This window comes from Juglans regia, chromosome 7 (genome assembly GCF_001411555.2).
Source record: "Juglans regia cultivar Chandler chromosome 7, Walnut 2.0, whole genome shotgun sequence".
NCBI lineage: Eukaryota > Viridiplantae > Streptophyta > Magnoliopsida > Fagales > Juglandaceae > Juglans > Juglans regia.
Window position 1 is genome coordinate 49,463,557 of NC_049907.1, and position 14,680 is coordinate 49,478,236.

The 14,680-nt window shown below is 33.3% G+C and overlaps 2 protein-coding genes across 2 annotated transcripts; both read right to left on the reverse strand.

Annotated features, from left to right (window-relative positions):
* Positions 1 to 56: 56 nt before the first annotated feature.
* On the reverse strand, positions 57 to 2,721 carry LOC109020688 (ATP synthase subunit d, mitochondrial). The gene is made up of 5 exons (XM_019003206.2): positions 2,370 to 2,721; positions 1,541 to 1,622; positions 672 to 736; positions 490 to 576; positions 57 to 406 (listed from the first exon to the last, which is right to left on the reverse strand). The coding sequence occupies exons 1-5, from the start codon at positions 2,538 to 2,540 to the stop codon at positions 305 to 307; spliced, it is 507 nt and encodes a 168-aa protein (XP_018858751.1). The 5' UTR covers positions 2,541 to 2,721; the 3' UTR covers positions 57 to 304.
* Positions 2,722 to 12,423: 9,702 nt separating this feature from the next.
* LOC118348999 (LOB domain-containing protein 1-like) lies at positions 12,424 to 13,929 on the reverse strand. The gene is made up of 2 exons (XM_035691894.1): positions 13,524 to 13,929; positions 12,424 to 12,902 (listed from the first exon to the last, which is right to left on the reverse strand). Exons 1-2 carry the CDS (start codon positions 13,863 to 13,865, stop codon positions 12,561 to 12,563), a joined length of 684 nt encoding a protein of 227 aa, XP_035547787.1. The 5' UTR covers positions 13,866 to 13,929; the 3' UTR covers positions 12,424 to 12,560.
* Positions 13,930 to 14,680: the final 751 nt, after the last annotated feature.

The following is a 14,680-nucleotide window of genomic DNA, read 5'->3' on the forward strand; positions in this document are numbered from 1 at the left end:
GAAAGACGTGGCTAATTTGCCCGGACTACATCTAAAACATTTTGTAATCATGGAGATGACTAGAAATCTTGATCCTTTACTCATCTTGCAGATTCAAATCCACCTTTTATACGAATCAAAATGAAGATCTCTGCACCGTACAAAGAAAACCCTATTTTTGACATGGTTTTGCCAAAGCTCAAATCCTCAAACCACAAGCATCCAGGTTACAGAGTATAAAAGACGGTTATATTTATTACTCAACAAACATGAGCTGAGAGAATTTTGAGAAATTGTGCTGAACTGAAACAAGTTGGTGGAAGAATCAATAACCCCAGTAATCATTACGGATTTCATCATCGAACTTTTTCTTCAGCTCGGGATGCTTCTCAAAGTATTCGTTTGCAGTCATGGTGCTAATCTTTTTCTGTTGACATAAATGGAAAGCAGTGAGAAATACATCAAATTTTGCGAGACTGAAGATGCTAAGAACAGTTCTTTTTCTATTACCTTCATCTCTTGTACTTCAACAACTTCCTTTTCCAAACGCTCAGACTCCTTCAAGGATTTCTCTTCTGCTTCTTTCAATTCCACCAACTGTATATAAAGTCAACATTCATACTTATAAGACGCTAATATTTGTAGAGAGAGGAAGAGGGTGTGAAGCAATTTGATCTTGTTTAAGTTCTCACCAGTGCATCGAATTTAGGCTTGTACTGAGGAGTTACTGTGTCTACATACTTGGGGATCTGTATGCCTGCAAATTTGAAACAGTTTTTGTCATGAGTAAATTTGAAACAATTGAAAATTGGAATATGGATTAATAAAAACTCAAGAAAAGTGAACCATTTTTATTAAAAGGTGATTTCAAATAGACATGAAGTAAGACAGTATCTAGTGGGACAAATCATTTGGTATCTGGTATTTGAGACCAGATAAAAAAAATAGATTTAGTTACAAATCAATTCCTGCTGCCTATATTCCAGATTCAGAAAATCTCTCAAGAAAGTCCTGTGTACTTAGGCTATGCCTATATCTATCATCAATAATATTCTTATTTATTGATCAAAAAGAAAATCTCTCAAGAAAAAACTTGCCTCATGGTAAACCTATAAGTCCCTTTGGAGTTTGATGCAGATAATAGTTTACTCAACACAGTAAGTGCGGTAATCAACATTACTTATCAATCCCACTAATCAGAATTTTAATTAAGTTCAAGAAGGCTTCTCTGCTAATCTGGCAGTGATAATCAGCATCGTTAACAGACTTGCTTTGTGAATGAAAAAAAGGGGGCCTCATACATATTCCCTAACATAGCCTATCGATTAACAAGCATAAGCTGTTTACAGCCAATTTGAGCTCCAGTTACAAGAATCCTCATTTACTTTCCTTCCTTTTTGCAGAGGCGTATGCAAAGAGTTAAGCTAAAAGCAAAAATCAATATACGGTACACCTTCATTGTATAAGAACTCTAAGGATGATGCAACTCTAACAACAGAAAGGAGCCCCATAAAACTGACATACATGGTGGGTGCATTCACCGGTGAGTTAGAAAACATACTGTCGTAAGCCTCTTTGTACATATCCACCAAGCGAGACCCAATTCCTTTTCTATAGTACTCCCAATCTATGGGTTCAGGTTCCTGCATGAACCAAGGATCAATAATTCATAATCAATAGTTAGTAACATAAAAAATACAAGCCAATAAATTACCATTTCTCATTGACAACGATCAATCTGAATGAAGCCACTTTTTTATATATAAATTTAAAGCCACACATAAAACACTCCTGTGAACTCCTACATGTCATACTTTTCAAGCATGCTCCTTCTTTGAAACATGGAGCATTAGACGTAGCACTGCAGTCTACTATTATTTAATTGTAGCTCCCAGTCATTAGGCATTGTCAAGCCAGCATTTTGTTTTCTTTGACACCAAAAGTGGCAATGTTTGCGTTCCATAAACTTTCCAACGTTTTATTTAACTACATTTCTAACCAATCAAACAGAACGCAACAAAAGTCACAAAGAATAAAAATAAATGAACCCACATTTTTCGTTCTATTTCCCAGAACTGTATTTCACCAAACCTTAACCAATCACAGATTATGCCGCTCTTACTTTCTAACATGAACCACCTGACCCGATGCAACAAAAATAATTAAAGGAACTGAACAGACCCTCAACGAATCAAATTTATCAACCCTAGGTACAGTAAATCCAAGTCTTCCGACAAAACACAACTCAGAGAAATCTCTGATGCATCATAAAGAAAATATACTTAACGATAAAATTAAAAAGGAATCAACCTAGAAATGACAAAGATCTAACGGAAATTACATAGATACCCAGAAGAGAGATAAATGGAGGTTGATGGTTGTGTTTGGACCTGACTGAATTTGGTCTGGAGGGTGGAGTTGACCTCGTCAAATGCGCGGCGGAGAGTGGCGAATTCTTTGCGAGCCTCATCGGTGACCAGAAGCTTCGCCATCCCGTCCCAGTCTATGGCCCTTGACGCCTTCAGTGCCACATCGGCGACTTTCTTACCCGCTCCGCTCATTTTCTTGCTCACTTTCTCGGAAAATCTCAGAGCTTAACAGACGGTTTGCGCTGCCAGATACCTATCCCTGATATTGATGCCCTTTTGTTGATGGTGGAGGAATGGCTGTGCTCTATTATGAATCGGGCTGCAAATATGAGTCTCCGTCCATTTTAGATTGGGTAGGATGGATGGTCTGGTTGAGTCCAGCCCAACAAATTGTGGGCTACTTATAACAGAAGGAAACAAAAATTATATTATCAACCTCCATAATTATTTTGATAAAAACATATCTATATTTTATTATAATTGTGGACTACATAAGTGCCGCATAGTCGCTTTGAAAAAAATAGATTTATTATTAAAAAAATTAATTTTTTCATGTGGATCTTATATTTATTCACTTTTTTCAAAATAATTACACGACGTTTGAACACTCATGACTGTAATTATAATTTCTTATTCTAATAATGATTTTGTAAATTAATTAGTTGAAATGTTACCACGTCAATATTATCATTTTTTAAATATAGTAATGTCGAGGTGATAATTATTGAGTAAACACAAATTGTAAATTCTATCATTGTAAAATTATAACCATTTATTATGAAAGCAATATTAATGATTTTAATATTTTTTTACATCCTAGACTATCGGATAGTAATTCTAAAACATAAAATATATTATTTGAACAAGCCATACAAAGTTAAACTAATTTCTCTTTTAGGTTTTGAGCAACAATTTCATACTCAATCATGTGATTGGTAAGGTAATAACCTTAAACATGAGCATGAACAAAATATTGGTTTTGAGTAGAGAACAATGGTAACAGGTGTTTGAGTGGCTGGGCTTGGAATGTACAAGGATGTTGCTTAATGGGCCTGCTGGACCCAATCTTAGATCCAACGTTAATTGAAATGTAAGGATCGAGTTCAGGCCTTGGACCCAAGACTTGTGGCCCATGGCTGAGTACTAAAGAGCAATGTTATACAACCTCTTCAATCTCTGCATACTATATTTTTTTAAATTTTTTAATTTTTTTTTTGAGTTTATTTTTTTTAAATTAATTCAATTCTTCTACTCATTATTCATATATTAAATATTTGATAAAAAAAAAATTTAAAAATGTGGTGTGTGGAGGTTGTATGAATAGTAGAAGGTTGTGTAGATTTTTTCGATACTAAATATACTTAAGGACTTATCATGAAGATGTAATTTTTTATATGAGTAACAATAGGTATAAGTCTTAAATAGATAAATTTTCCGTAAATCCTTTATAAAAAAGTGAGTCTCACTACAAAGGAATGATTTTTTTTACACATTTTCAAGGTTCATTTTTTTACAAAAGCTTGTGCAAGAATTGTCTATTTGAGATTCGTACAAATCATTTATCTTTTTATATATAAATTTATTCTTAACCTAATTCCTCAATCATATATGCATTTATCAAAACAAGCTAGCACGTGTATGTGTGTCACAATCATGACTTCAAGCATGCATCTATCGGGTATATCTCTTCTTCGATCTCTCCGAAAGAATAAAACCGTTCATCTGATCTCTAGCTAGCTAGAATATATATTTTGATGGATCGTTTTGGCATGATCGCTGGCTGTCTAGCTGTCCACTTAGGGTATGTTTGGGAAGTGAGAATATTTAAGAAGTGTTGAGAATATTTGTAAATAGTTATGAATAGAGATTGTAGTGAGTTTGTGGGTCCCATTGAGAGTATTTTGAGTTGTTTGGACGTGTAAAGTATGTTGAGTTATTGACTTTTAAATAGATAGTTGAAAAAGGTGTGAGTCCTATAAATAGATAGTGATTTTATTTTTAGTAATAAATATTATAGTGATTTTATTATAGTGATTTTTTAATATTAATAAATATTGTAGTGATTTTATTTTATTTTTATATATAATAATGATAAATATTATAATGATTTTATTTTTAATTTCTAAATAATAGTGATAAATATTATAATGATTTTATTTTCATATATATAATAGTGATAAATATTATAGTAGTGTCATTTTTTATTTATATATTATAGTGATTTTATTTTTTTATTTATATATAATAGTGATAAATATTAGAGTGATTTTATTTTTTATTTATATATTAGAGTGATTTTATTTTTTATTTATATATTATAGTGATAAATATTATAGTGATTTTTGGAAAGACTTTGATACGAAGATGGTTTATTGCGTTTGGCATGTAGAGTATTTTTAATAGTACGATAATACTTGGAAAGTGTTGAGGTATGTTGGCTACCCAAACACAGCCTTAGTCTGCATACACATTCGGTGATTAATCATAAACTATACATTAAAGATCTGTGGGTTGAAAATTCTTGGGATAATGACCAGTTGGTGGAATTAGTAGGAGCTGTTAAGGCAATTGAGATTTGTCGAAGCATTGTTGCGGGTCGAGAGGGTGATGACATTCTGGTGTGGATGCTGAGTAGAGATGGCAGTTTTTCGTCTGCGAGTGCACGAGACTTAATCAGAGTTAAAGATTCTACAATGCAGGGTCTAAATTGGATTTGGCACGAGCTATTATCAAAGAAGATGTCAATTTGTGTTTGGAAGGCCAAATTCAACTGCTTGCCGATGGATGAAAATATCATTTCGGTGGGAATACCTCTTGCTTCTAAATGTGATTGTTGTATCTCTGGATATAGTGAAACGAGGGACCATGTGTTAAGCTCTAACGAGTTTGTGGAACATGTGTGGGGTTTGCGGAGTTGGGTTTGGGTATCCCAATTTACGACATTCTTCATGGTAAGGGGTGGGCAGCGGGGCCCCGCACCCCACTGCCTCGCCCCTATCCTCCCCACCCCACATCTAGGGCCCCTAGAGGGGGCGGGTGGCAAGGAGTGTCCAACCCGACCCTGGCTCCGGCCCTGCTCCCGCTCACATTTATATATATATATATATAAACATAAATATATATTTATGTTTTACAAATTGTATATATATAAATATATATTACAATTTGTTAGATTTGTTCACAAAACATGCATTGGCAATTTAAAAATTACATAGTTTAAAAATTAATATACTATAATTTACACAAAATATGTACTAGTAAATTTAAAAATTACATAGTTTTTAAATTATAATTATATTTACAAAATTTAAATTTATAATCTGGGTCTAAAAATGTATTTTTAATTACTTTTAGATTTATAAATAATTTTTAAACCAAGTCAAATGTAATTTTTTTTAAGTAGACAGAAGTGGGGCAGATTGTAAATCAGCCCCGCACCCTGGGGGCAGGGGACGGGGGTTAAAACCCCAACCCTCACCCCATGCGGGGTGGGTAGCACCCATACTTCATGGTGGACTAGGGTCTCTCAATGGTTCTCCTATGCATTTTATTTATTTGTTTTGGCATCTTGGGTTTGTGTGGGTTGATTTGTTTCCATGGTTTTCCTCCATTTTAAGTGAACTATTTTTTCAATAAAGTTTTTATTTACTAAAATAAAAGAAGAAACAATATATATTTTGATATTTCGTATGTGGTACTGATGATCATCACCACAAATGATCATACTATGAATTCTTAAAACTAGCCGACATCCTAAAAAAAAAAAAATAATCTTAAAGCCGACAAGTTACAACCCAAAAGACTCTCAGAATGCCCTTAATTAGTCAGTCAATATAAAATTAAATGACATATATATATATATATGTTGTACTTTAATTAGTCAGTCAATATAAAATCTTAAAATCGTACTTCTTTGACGGTGCATGCATAAATGACAACATATATATATATATATATATATATATATATATATATATATACACATATTGTCGGTATTTAACGTCTAAGCCTAAAAGCTGGCCCACTAAAAAGTCGTGTATATATTCACGTTTTCACAATATATAATATGAAACTTAATTTATAATGACCATAAAGCTGGTAATACTGGAAGCTTCGTTTAACATGTTTTTCTGCGTTTAGATTGGTATTCATGAGAAAGCTGGAAATTAAAAAGCTACTCCCGCATTAAGATCAAAGTACCGATCACATGTATGATGCAGCTAAAGACAAGATCGATCAGGCAAACGTGCATTGTCTTTTGGAGAATATACAACGACAATGGCACGGTCGCCAGCAAACGTCAAAAACTAGATATTTGATCACAGCAACATGCTGCTAGTTGCATGGACCGGAAGCGCTTGTGAGTACTGACGACGGCGACATTGAAACTTGCTAGGAAAATGGTAATTACAAGACAAAACTAATTCTTGTTTGTCAAAGTACTACATGATGATTTTCGACCCTTAATATGCATATATGTGAACGGGTTATCAATCTTGTGGACTTGTGTGCATCTGATCTGGTTTCGTTGTTTGTGAGTAATATTAATGCATGTTCTAAAGATAGCAACTAAAGTACAACCCGGCCCACATATTTTGGTCTTTGGTCTTCATTGATTATTTCTTTCTTTCTTTCTTTTTTTTCTCCTCCTCACAAATTAGTTGGTCCAAGTTACCCCAACGTGGGTATGTTCAGGAAAAGTTTTTAAGTGTGGCTTAATCATGGCTTAGCAAAGAAAAAGGCCTTCGCCGATTGTCGGTCAAGTACGTAAATGCTACCGACAGCAACTGATCTCTTAGTGTATATTTTAAAAGTAAGAAAACAAAGGGATTGATTGGTGCCAAAAAATTGGCTCTCACTCAATTTTTATAAGTGGAGACAGCTTAAAGATGGTTTTTGAATAGTCTGATAAACAGACTATTAACCTGCAGCTAGAAGCCACAGTACAAATGGGTGTGTTGCAATGTGTTGGTTTGGACTGGCTGGAAGGAACCATCACATCTACTTTTACTTGATCATCGGTTAGAAAAAGTGAGAACATAATGTAGCAACCAAAATCTGAGACGAATCGCCAGCCAGGGGCAACCACTGGCTGTGGCGGCGCGTGCAATACACGCGCCACACCTGGAGAGGGTTGAAAGGACGGAATGGGAAGATCCGACTTCGCTGATCCTGAAGGTGTCGCGTGTGGCGGCAGAAAGCTTCCGAGGCGTGGCGATGAGTGAAACTCGCTCACAGTATAGACCGCGCGTGAGGTTTATGCTCCACTCGAATGGGCAAATTTCTTCTGCCGTCTTGAAGATCGGCACCTTGGGAGGCTGATGGCGGGGCGCGTTTCAGACTTTGCTCGTCGAAAAGCAGCAGATCTCTTAATGTATAGTTGTGAATCACATGCATAAAATCTAATATGGGAGCCCCCCCTAGCTGCATACCCTTAATACATAATTTGGCATTTGAACGTCAAGTTTGTAGTACCATTCAAACGTGATTATGGGATGAAATTCAATCGTCTCAAAAAAAATATTCTGTTCGAACAAAATCGAACGGTTTTGCTCAAGTTCATCTCAAAAGTTATTTTTTGTGATGAAATTGATATATTTGTCCTAACATATCTTTTGAGATACTGTTATTGGAACGAGTTTGTAATGATTTTCTTTCATTTCAAGAAATAGTTTGGAATGAAATCGCAATTTTTTGAGACAAAAATTTTCATCCTAAAAAATCACTTTTGTTGTAGTGAAATACATGTGTTTTTATTTAAAGGAGTTTCTTATTTTTTGGGGGATTAATTATAAGTGATCTTGATACTATTTATTTATAAGTTAAATTAATTAAGCAGCCACTGGATCGACGTAAAATATATAAATGCATGTGCAGGTTATGATAATAATTAATCGGGAGGAAACAAAACGGTTGGAGTGATTTACAATTTAGAATTTGACCTTTGAGTTTTCACTTTTCAACGTCACTTTTTGGAGGGATGTGACAAAGGATACTCTTGATGGGCCAGACGTTTGTTAGAACAGCAGTTCCTTTAGCCGGGAATATAACTGATCTTCAGATTCGATCGCATGGTCCATGTATATATATAAAATATTTCACATCGACCTACCAGCAGATTAATTATGAAATGTCGTTCAAGATCAAGGATCGATGAAACTTCAACCGATAATTGATAGAAGAAGATCTAGAGATTCCCCCATCAATTTTTATGAATTTATAAGAAGGGAATTAAATTGATTAACACATCATGTCGAGTATTACTTAATTGAATTCATGCTAAGATGCGATTTAGAAATTTATAATAACATTGATCTTCTCATAATTAAGATTATAAATTTTATGTTTTGTTTAACCTCAAATATTTGTTAATTAATTAAAGTGCATGATATGTTTATATATGATCTCAGGGTTCTAAAAAAAGGTTTGAAATTATAATAACAATATATATATATATATATATATATCTTCCTATATCTTAAAAGAGGTTATGTTGATATGAATAGTAATATGAACAATAAAAAGGGCTTTTTTTTTTTTTCTTGCATGTTTGTTTTGTTTCTTTTTAATTTGAAGAGACAGAGAGAGAGTTGGAGAAATGGGTTAGTGCGTGCGAATGACAGTGTGCGACGGAGAGAGAAAGTGAGGTTCGTGGTGGCTGGGTCTGCTAGAGGTTGTCGCTGGTGTGAGGTGGTGGAGGTGCGGTGGCCTGGGTGGCCGCGTACGGCTGCGGAAGTGTGGGTGAAACCCATTTCGGTTGGGTTTCCGCGGGAGAGAGCCAGCCGCGCGTGGCGGACATCCGTTGTTGCTACCTTGGTCGCCGGCGTGAGGGAGAGTCCCTGGTGGTGGTCGTGAGGCTGGGTGGCCGTGTACGGAGGCGCACGTTGACACAAATGGGAGAAACCTATTTCGGTTGGGTTACCGCGAGGGAGAGAGAGGTCACGCGTGGGGGATATCGACGATGGCTGGGTTGGTAGTCGGCGTGAGGGGGACTCCCGATGGTGGCGGTGAGGCTGGTCGGCGCATAGCAGCGCCGGGCTGGGTTGAAGGAGAATGGGCCGTAGGCAATAATCGGGCCAGAGGAGAGAGAGAGAGAGAGAGAGAGAGAGAGAGAGAGAGAGAGAGAGAGTGAGAGAGTGAGGAAAAAAAATTAATAAAATCACTATAATATTTATCATTATTATATATAAATAAAAAATAAAATCACTATAATATTTATCACCATTATATATAAAATTGAATAAAATCACTAAAATATTTATTAGTATTATGTAAAAAATATATTCTTTAAGATGGATCTGAAATATACTAAATTTTTTTAAAGATATTGTGCAGAAGTTACACACTTTAAAATTATAAAAGTAATTTCTTTTGTTAAAATTTAGAAATACAATTATAAGAATGTAAAAATATATTTTGTTAAAATTAACTTATGAACAAAGCTTAAACTTGTTTGTATAACATAAATTATAACATATTTTGTTTCCAAGTAGACTGTAAGACAATAATTCTTTAGGTTTTTTTCTAAGATATTTTAATTATAATATTGATTAGTTGTTTTAGAATATAATTTTAAAGGTGGCTTGACTTGAGTTGTTAAAATCATATATCGTTAAATGTAATGGATCAATATAAAAACAACAACTTTTTATCTTTTTATTTTATTCATATTTTCATATTCCTTATACCACACACCACACACTATATATAATTTTTTATTTTACTTTTTCTTTATCTTTTTTTCTTGCTAAATGTATGACGTATGAATGAAGAATAGAATAATTTATTTAGTATAAAAAAAAAATTATCAAGTGTGATGCGTGGTAATGATGAATAGAATCGGGCCAGAGGAGAGAGAAAGAAAGTGAGGAAAAAAAATACTATAATATTTATCACTATTATATATAAATAAAAAATAAAATCATTATAATATTTATCACTATTATATATAAAAATAAAATAAAATCATTAAAATATTTATCACTATTATGTAAAAAGTAGATTCTTTAAAGTGGATCTCAAATATACCAAATTTTTTTAAAGATATTGTGCATATTTTACACACTTTAAAATTATATAAATAATTTCTCTTGTTAAAATTTAGAGATATAATTATAAGACTGTAATATTTATCACTATAATAAATAATTTCTCTTGTTAAAATTTGTATATAAATAATTTCTCTTATTAAAACTCTGATTTAAACTAATTTAAAATTAAAATAATTAAAATATAAATAACATATCATACATAAACTTTGGGTTTTAAATCTCAACCATTCATCTTAAATTTTTAAATTTAATCTATCGGTAGAAGTTTAAATATTGATTTAAACTAACATAAAATAAATAATTAAAATATAAATATTATATCATACACTTAAAATTAAATTAAATTTATAAAATACTAATGTTTCATCATTAAATAAAAGATAAAGTCTTACTGAACATTTTTAAGAGGAAAAAACTATCTAATTAATTAAAATTTTTAATATAATTTAAATTTCATAATAAATAATGAACATAAATAAATAGTAATTTCACTCCTATGCATTAGACTATTTTAATATTTGAAATTATACTTTATATATCCCTAGCTATGATCACAATCTGATGATCATTTTCTGATGTAGCTAGCATTAATTCCGTTTTAAATTAAGCTCCATGCATGGCATGCATGCGACTTGCTCATGATGATATTGATCACGTGATTTCCCCATCATGTATATAAATAAATTATAAATATATTAGTCCTAATGATTAATATAATGAGTATTAATATATAAAATTAAAAAGTTTGGTAGTGGGAAACAAAATAGCTGAAGTGGTTAACAACATATTTGACCTTGAGATTTGAATATGCCAATCTTTTGGCGAATGTGATAAAGGGGATCATCCATCTGGAGACCCAAGCTGGGCCACATGCACCTACGTACCTCTAGCTGTTAAAACTTATATCAATTTAAAACACTAATTAATTATGAGGACATGATGTATTAATGATCAAAATTAATTATTGTAAAAAGTATGTATATATCGGTCAAATTTCATTAGAAAAATCAATTAATTAATTACCAACTAATTATTATTGGCCGGGTCGACACGATGTTAAAATCCCATCAATTAACTTCAATAATATTTCTTGTACGTACGTGGTTGATTTGATGGGTTCCATGATCAATCTTTATCGATTGAGATTTGTCATGATCTCTCAATGCTAGCTCGCTCGATCTAAAAATGTGATGAGGTGTCCTGATTAACACATTAGCTAGGCCGGGGAAACTTCAAATGATAGAGATAGGCCGATCGAGCAAGCAGCAAAACGATAGGTCATCAGCTTAATTAAAACGCGTTTTAATTCTGGGCATCCATGCCCTTCCATTATGAGCCAAAACAAATGCGTTGCATGCTCTCAAAAGTCATAACAGATCATCAACACAATGGGCATTAATTTCTATATATATATATATATATATATATATATATATTCACTTAATTTCCGGACTATTTTAGTGATCATGCCAATATACTTTCAACTTTTAAATTTATAAGTTTTTTTTTTTTTGGAAGTTCAATTTTAGCTGCGTGACTTTGAAATTTGCATATGATCTTTTTTAGTATATATCAATATCTGCAAGTGCAAATTTTTCTTCGATGTGTAGCTACCTTTAAACTACCATCTGATCATCATCCTCAAATGTCGGTATATACGTACATATATATATATATATACCAGTACTAATCAGTCTATTGCTCACAAAAGTGCAAGTCTCAAATTAATTAAAGAGAGCCGGGACAGTCTAGAAGAAGAAATTGGTCAAGAACTGGTTTGACAAGGAACTCTATAGCTCTTAAATATGATCCATTTCAGAAGATAAAGTTTGGTCTTAATTTGACTCGAGAATTAGCAGACCTATTAGCTAGGAGCTCGAAGTACGTGACCTTGCATTAACGTGGCCCTTTTTTATTAATTGGTGCGACGTTTCTTTGTAAGATTATATATATATACACACACTAGTAGCGCAGGTAAATGATTTGATCACTTGTCAACATGCATGAATTATGACTACAGAAACAACATCGAACTGATCATATATACCATATATATAATAAATTAATTTATTGCAAATCCTCTCGTATATTCCTCATCATGATCTTATCCCGATACTTGGCAGTCAAATAAAAGTCGATTAATTCTCTGGCGGCCTGTTGTTCATGTCCAAAGAGGTTCCCAAGCCGAGCCCAAATTGTTGTCGTCCGATGAAAAACAACTCGTGTCGGCGTAAGGTTGTAATTGCTGAACGCTCATGTACTCTTCCTGATGATTAGGTTGTGTCGACATTTCCATGCAAATAAAGGCAACCAAATTGGCTTGCTGGCATTGCATGTTGACGAGCTCAGCTTGCGCCTTGGCCAATTGTGCTTGCAGCTCGCTCACTTGGTTTTGAAGTTGACAAATCGCACCAGCACAACCGTAAACTGGGTCTCGAATCCTGGCATTTGCTTCATAAACCATGCTGCTCACTGCATCTGCTCTTTGATATTCCGGAAGTTCCTGAGAAGTTTTTGCGAATTTAATTGTTTGTGAGTTGGAAGAATCTAACCATGAAAGTTAATAATATATATATATATATATATATATTATATAAATATATAATATGATTGTCTGAAGGAGCACAAAAAATCATTGCTTTGTTACCTAACTTTGACCCCTCTGATCTACAAGTTATATATATATAAATATATATATATATTTATTTATTTATTGTTGCCTCAACTTTTTAAAGGTTGCATATATATGAGTGGCCATTATCCAAGCGCCAAAATTAAAGCGATCACCCAATTCAACTCCATGATTGTTATGAGATGGAAGCATGCTTTTAGTTAATTTGCTTTATTTAGAGAAGCTGAAAAGACCCACTTAATGGAGATTCAAAGAGAACCAGCCATATATATTTTCAGATATAAAAGCTACTCAGCTTACCTTACTTTATGTGGGGGAGGGGGGACTCAGAGGGTACTATCTAGGCCGTTCCGACTCATTTTTCACAGACCAAATTAATCCATGAGGTATAATGTAACGTTAAAACTAAAATAACTCAATTCGAGTGAATTTTTAAATCTTTAAGATATGTAATTGTTTAAAAGGAAAATACAGATCAACATAACCAAAAACCTGCAAAAACTTGATGATGTTGCTTGCTCCAAAAACCCTGTGAGCAATAGTGAACTTGAGTGGATGAGTTGGAGGAAAGTACGGAGCTAAAACACATTTCTCCCCGCAGCGGCGGCGAAGGATCTTGCAGGCAGCACATGGGCTAAGAACAATATTGGGGAGAGGAGAGGGAGAAAGAGTAGGAGGAGAAGAAGGCGAAGGAAAATTTGGAGAATATTTAGAAGGTGAAGACAAACTTGGAGAGAATTGGGAAGGTGAAATACTAGAAGAGGATGGAGAGCTGGAGAATGGAGTGGGAACAGTGATCGGTGGTGTTATGGGTTTTTGGCCCTTGTATTCCATTTTTGCAGGAAACAGAGAGAGAGAGACAGAGAAATGTGGTGAGAGAGCAAAGAAGAGGGAGAGTTTGCTTGAAATATATAGCAGAAAGCAAAGAGATATATATAGACGGAGGAAAAGCAAAGGGAAGAAAAGCAGCGTCAGTCTACGGTCATTTGTGTCCAATGTGATGTCAGCAGATAGTCTGAATACCTTGTACATATCTGCGGCGACGACTTCTTTAATTTCTTATTATTTTTTATTTGCGTTTTTGTTAAAATATTTTCTCATTACTTAAAAAAAAATAAAAAAAATACGAACATCATTATAATTTTTTTTTAATTTTTACATAAAATATTATAAATAATTTAATTTTTAAAATAATAATAATATTAAAAATTAATATTCTAATTAATAATATTTTATTCAACTAAAAAAATATTTTATTCTTATTAATGATATTCTAATTAATAAGTACTATATATATATATATATATATATCCTAATGTTTCCCATCTAAAACAATATTCCTGAAATAATCAGAGCAAGGTTTTTGCCTACTACTTATAAATAACGGTAAAAATGACAAACATATATGGAATGATGCATTTCATGATCTGATCCACCCGTTTGAGCATAATACATATACATGATGAAATTCCTTTTTTCTCCTGAAATCTCTATCAATTTTCAGAAGTAAATAATAGGAGGCTACAGATAGCTAGTCTATACTAGACGTACTGTGGTTTGGTTCACACCCCAAGTGAACTATACATATATAAAACGATAGATCGTTTTTAAAAGTAATTTGCAGCACTGTATATTATATATATATATAT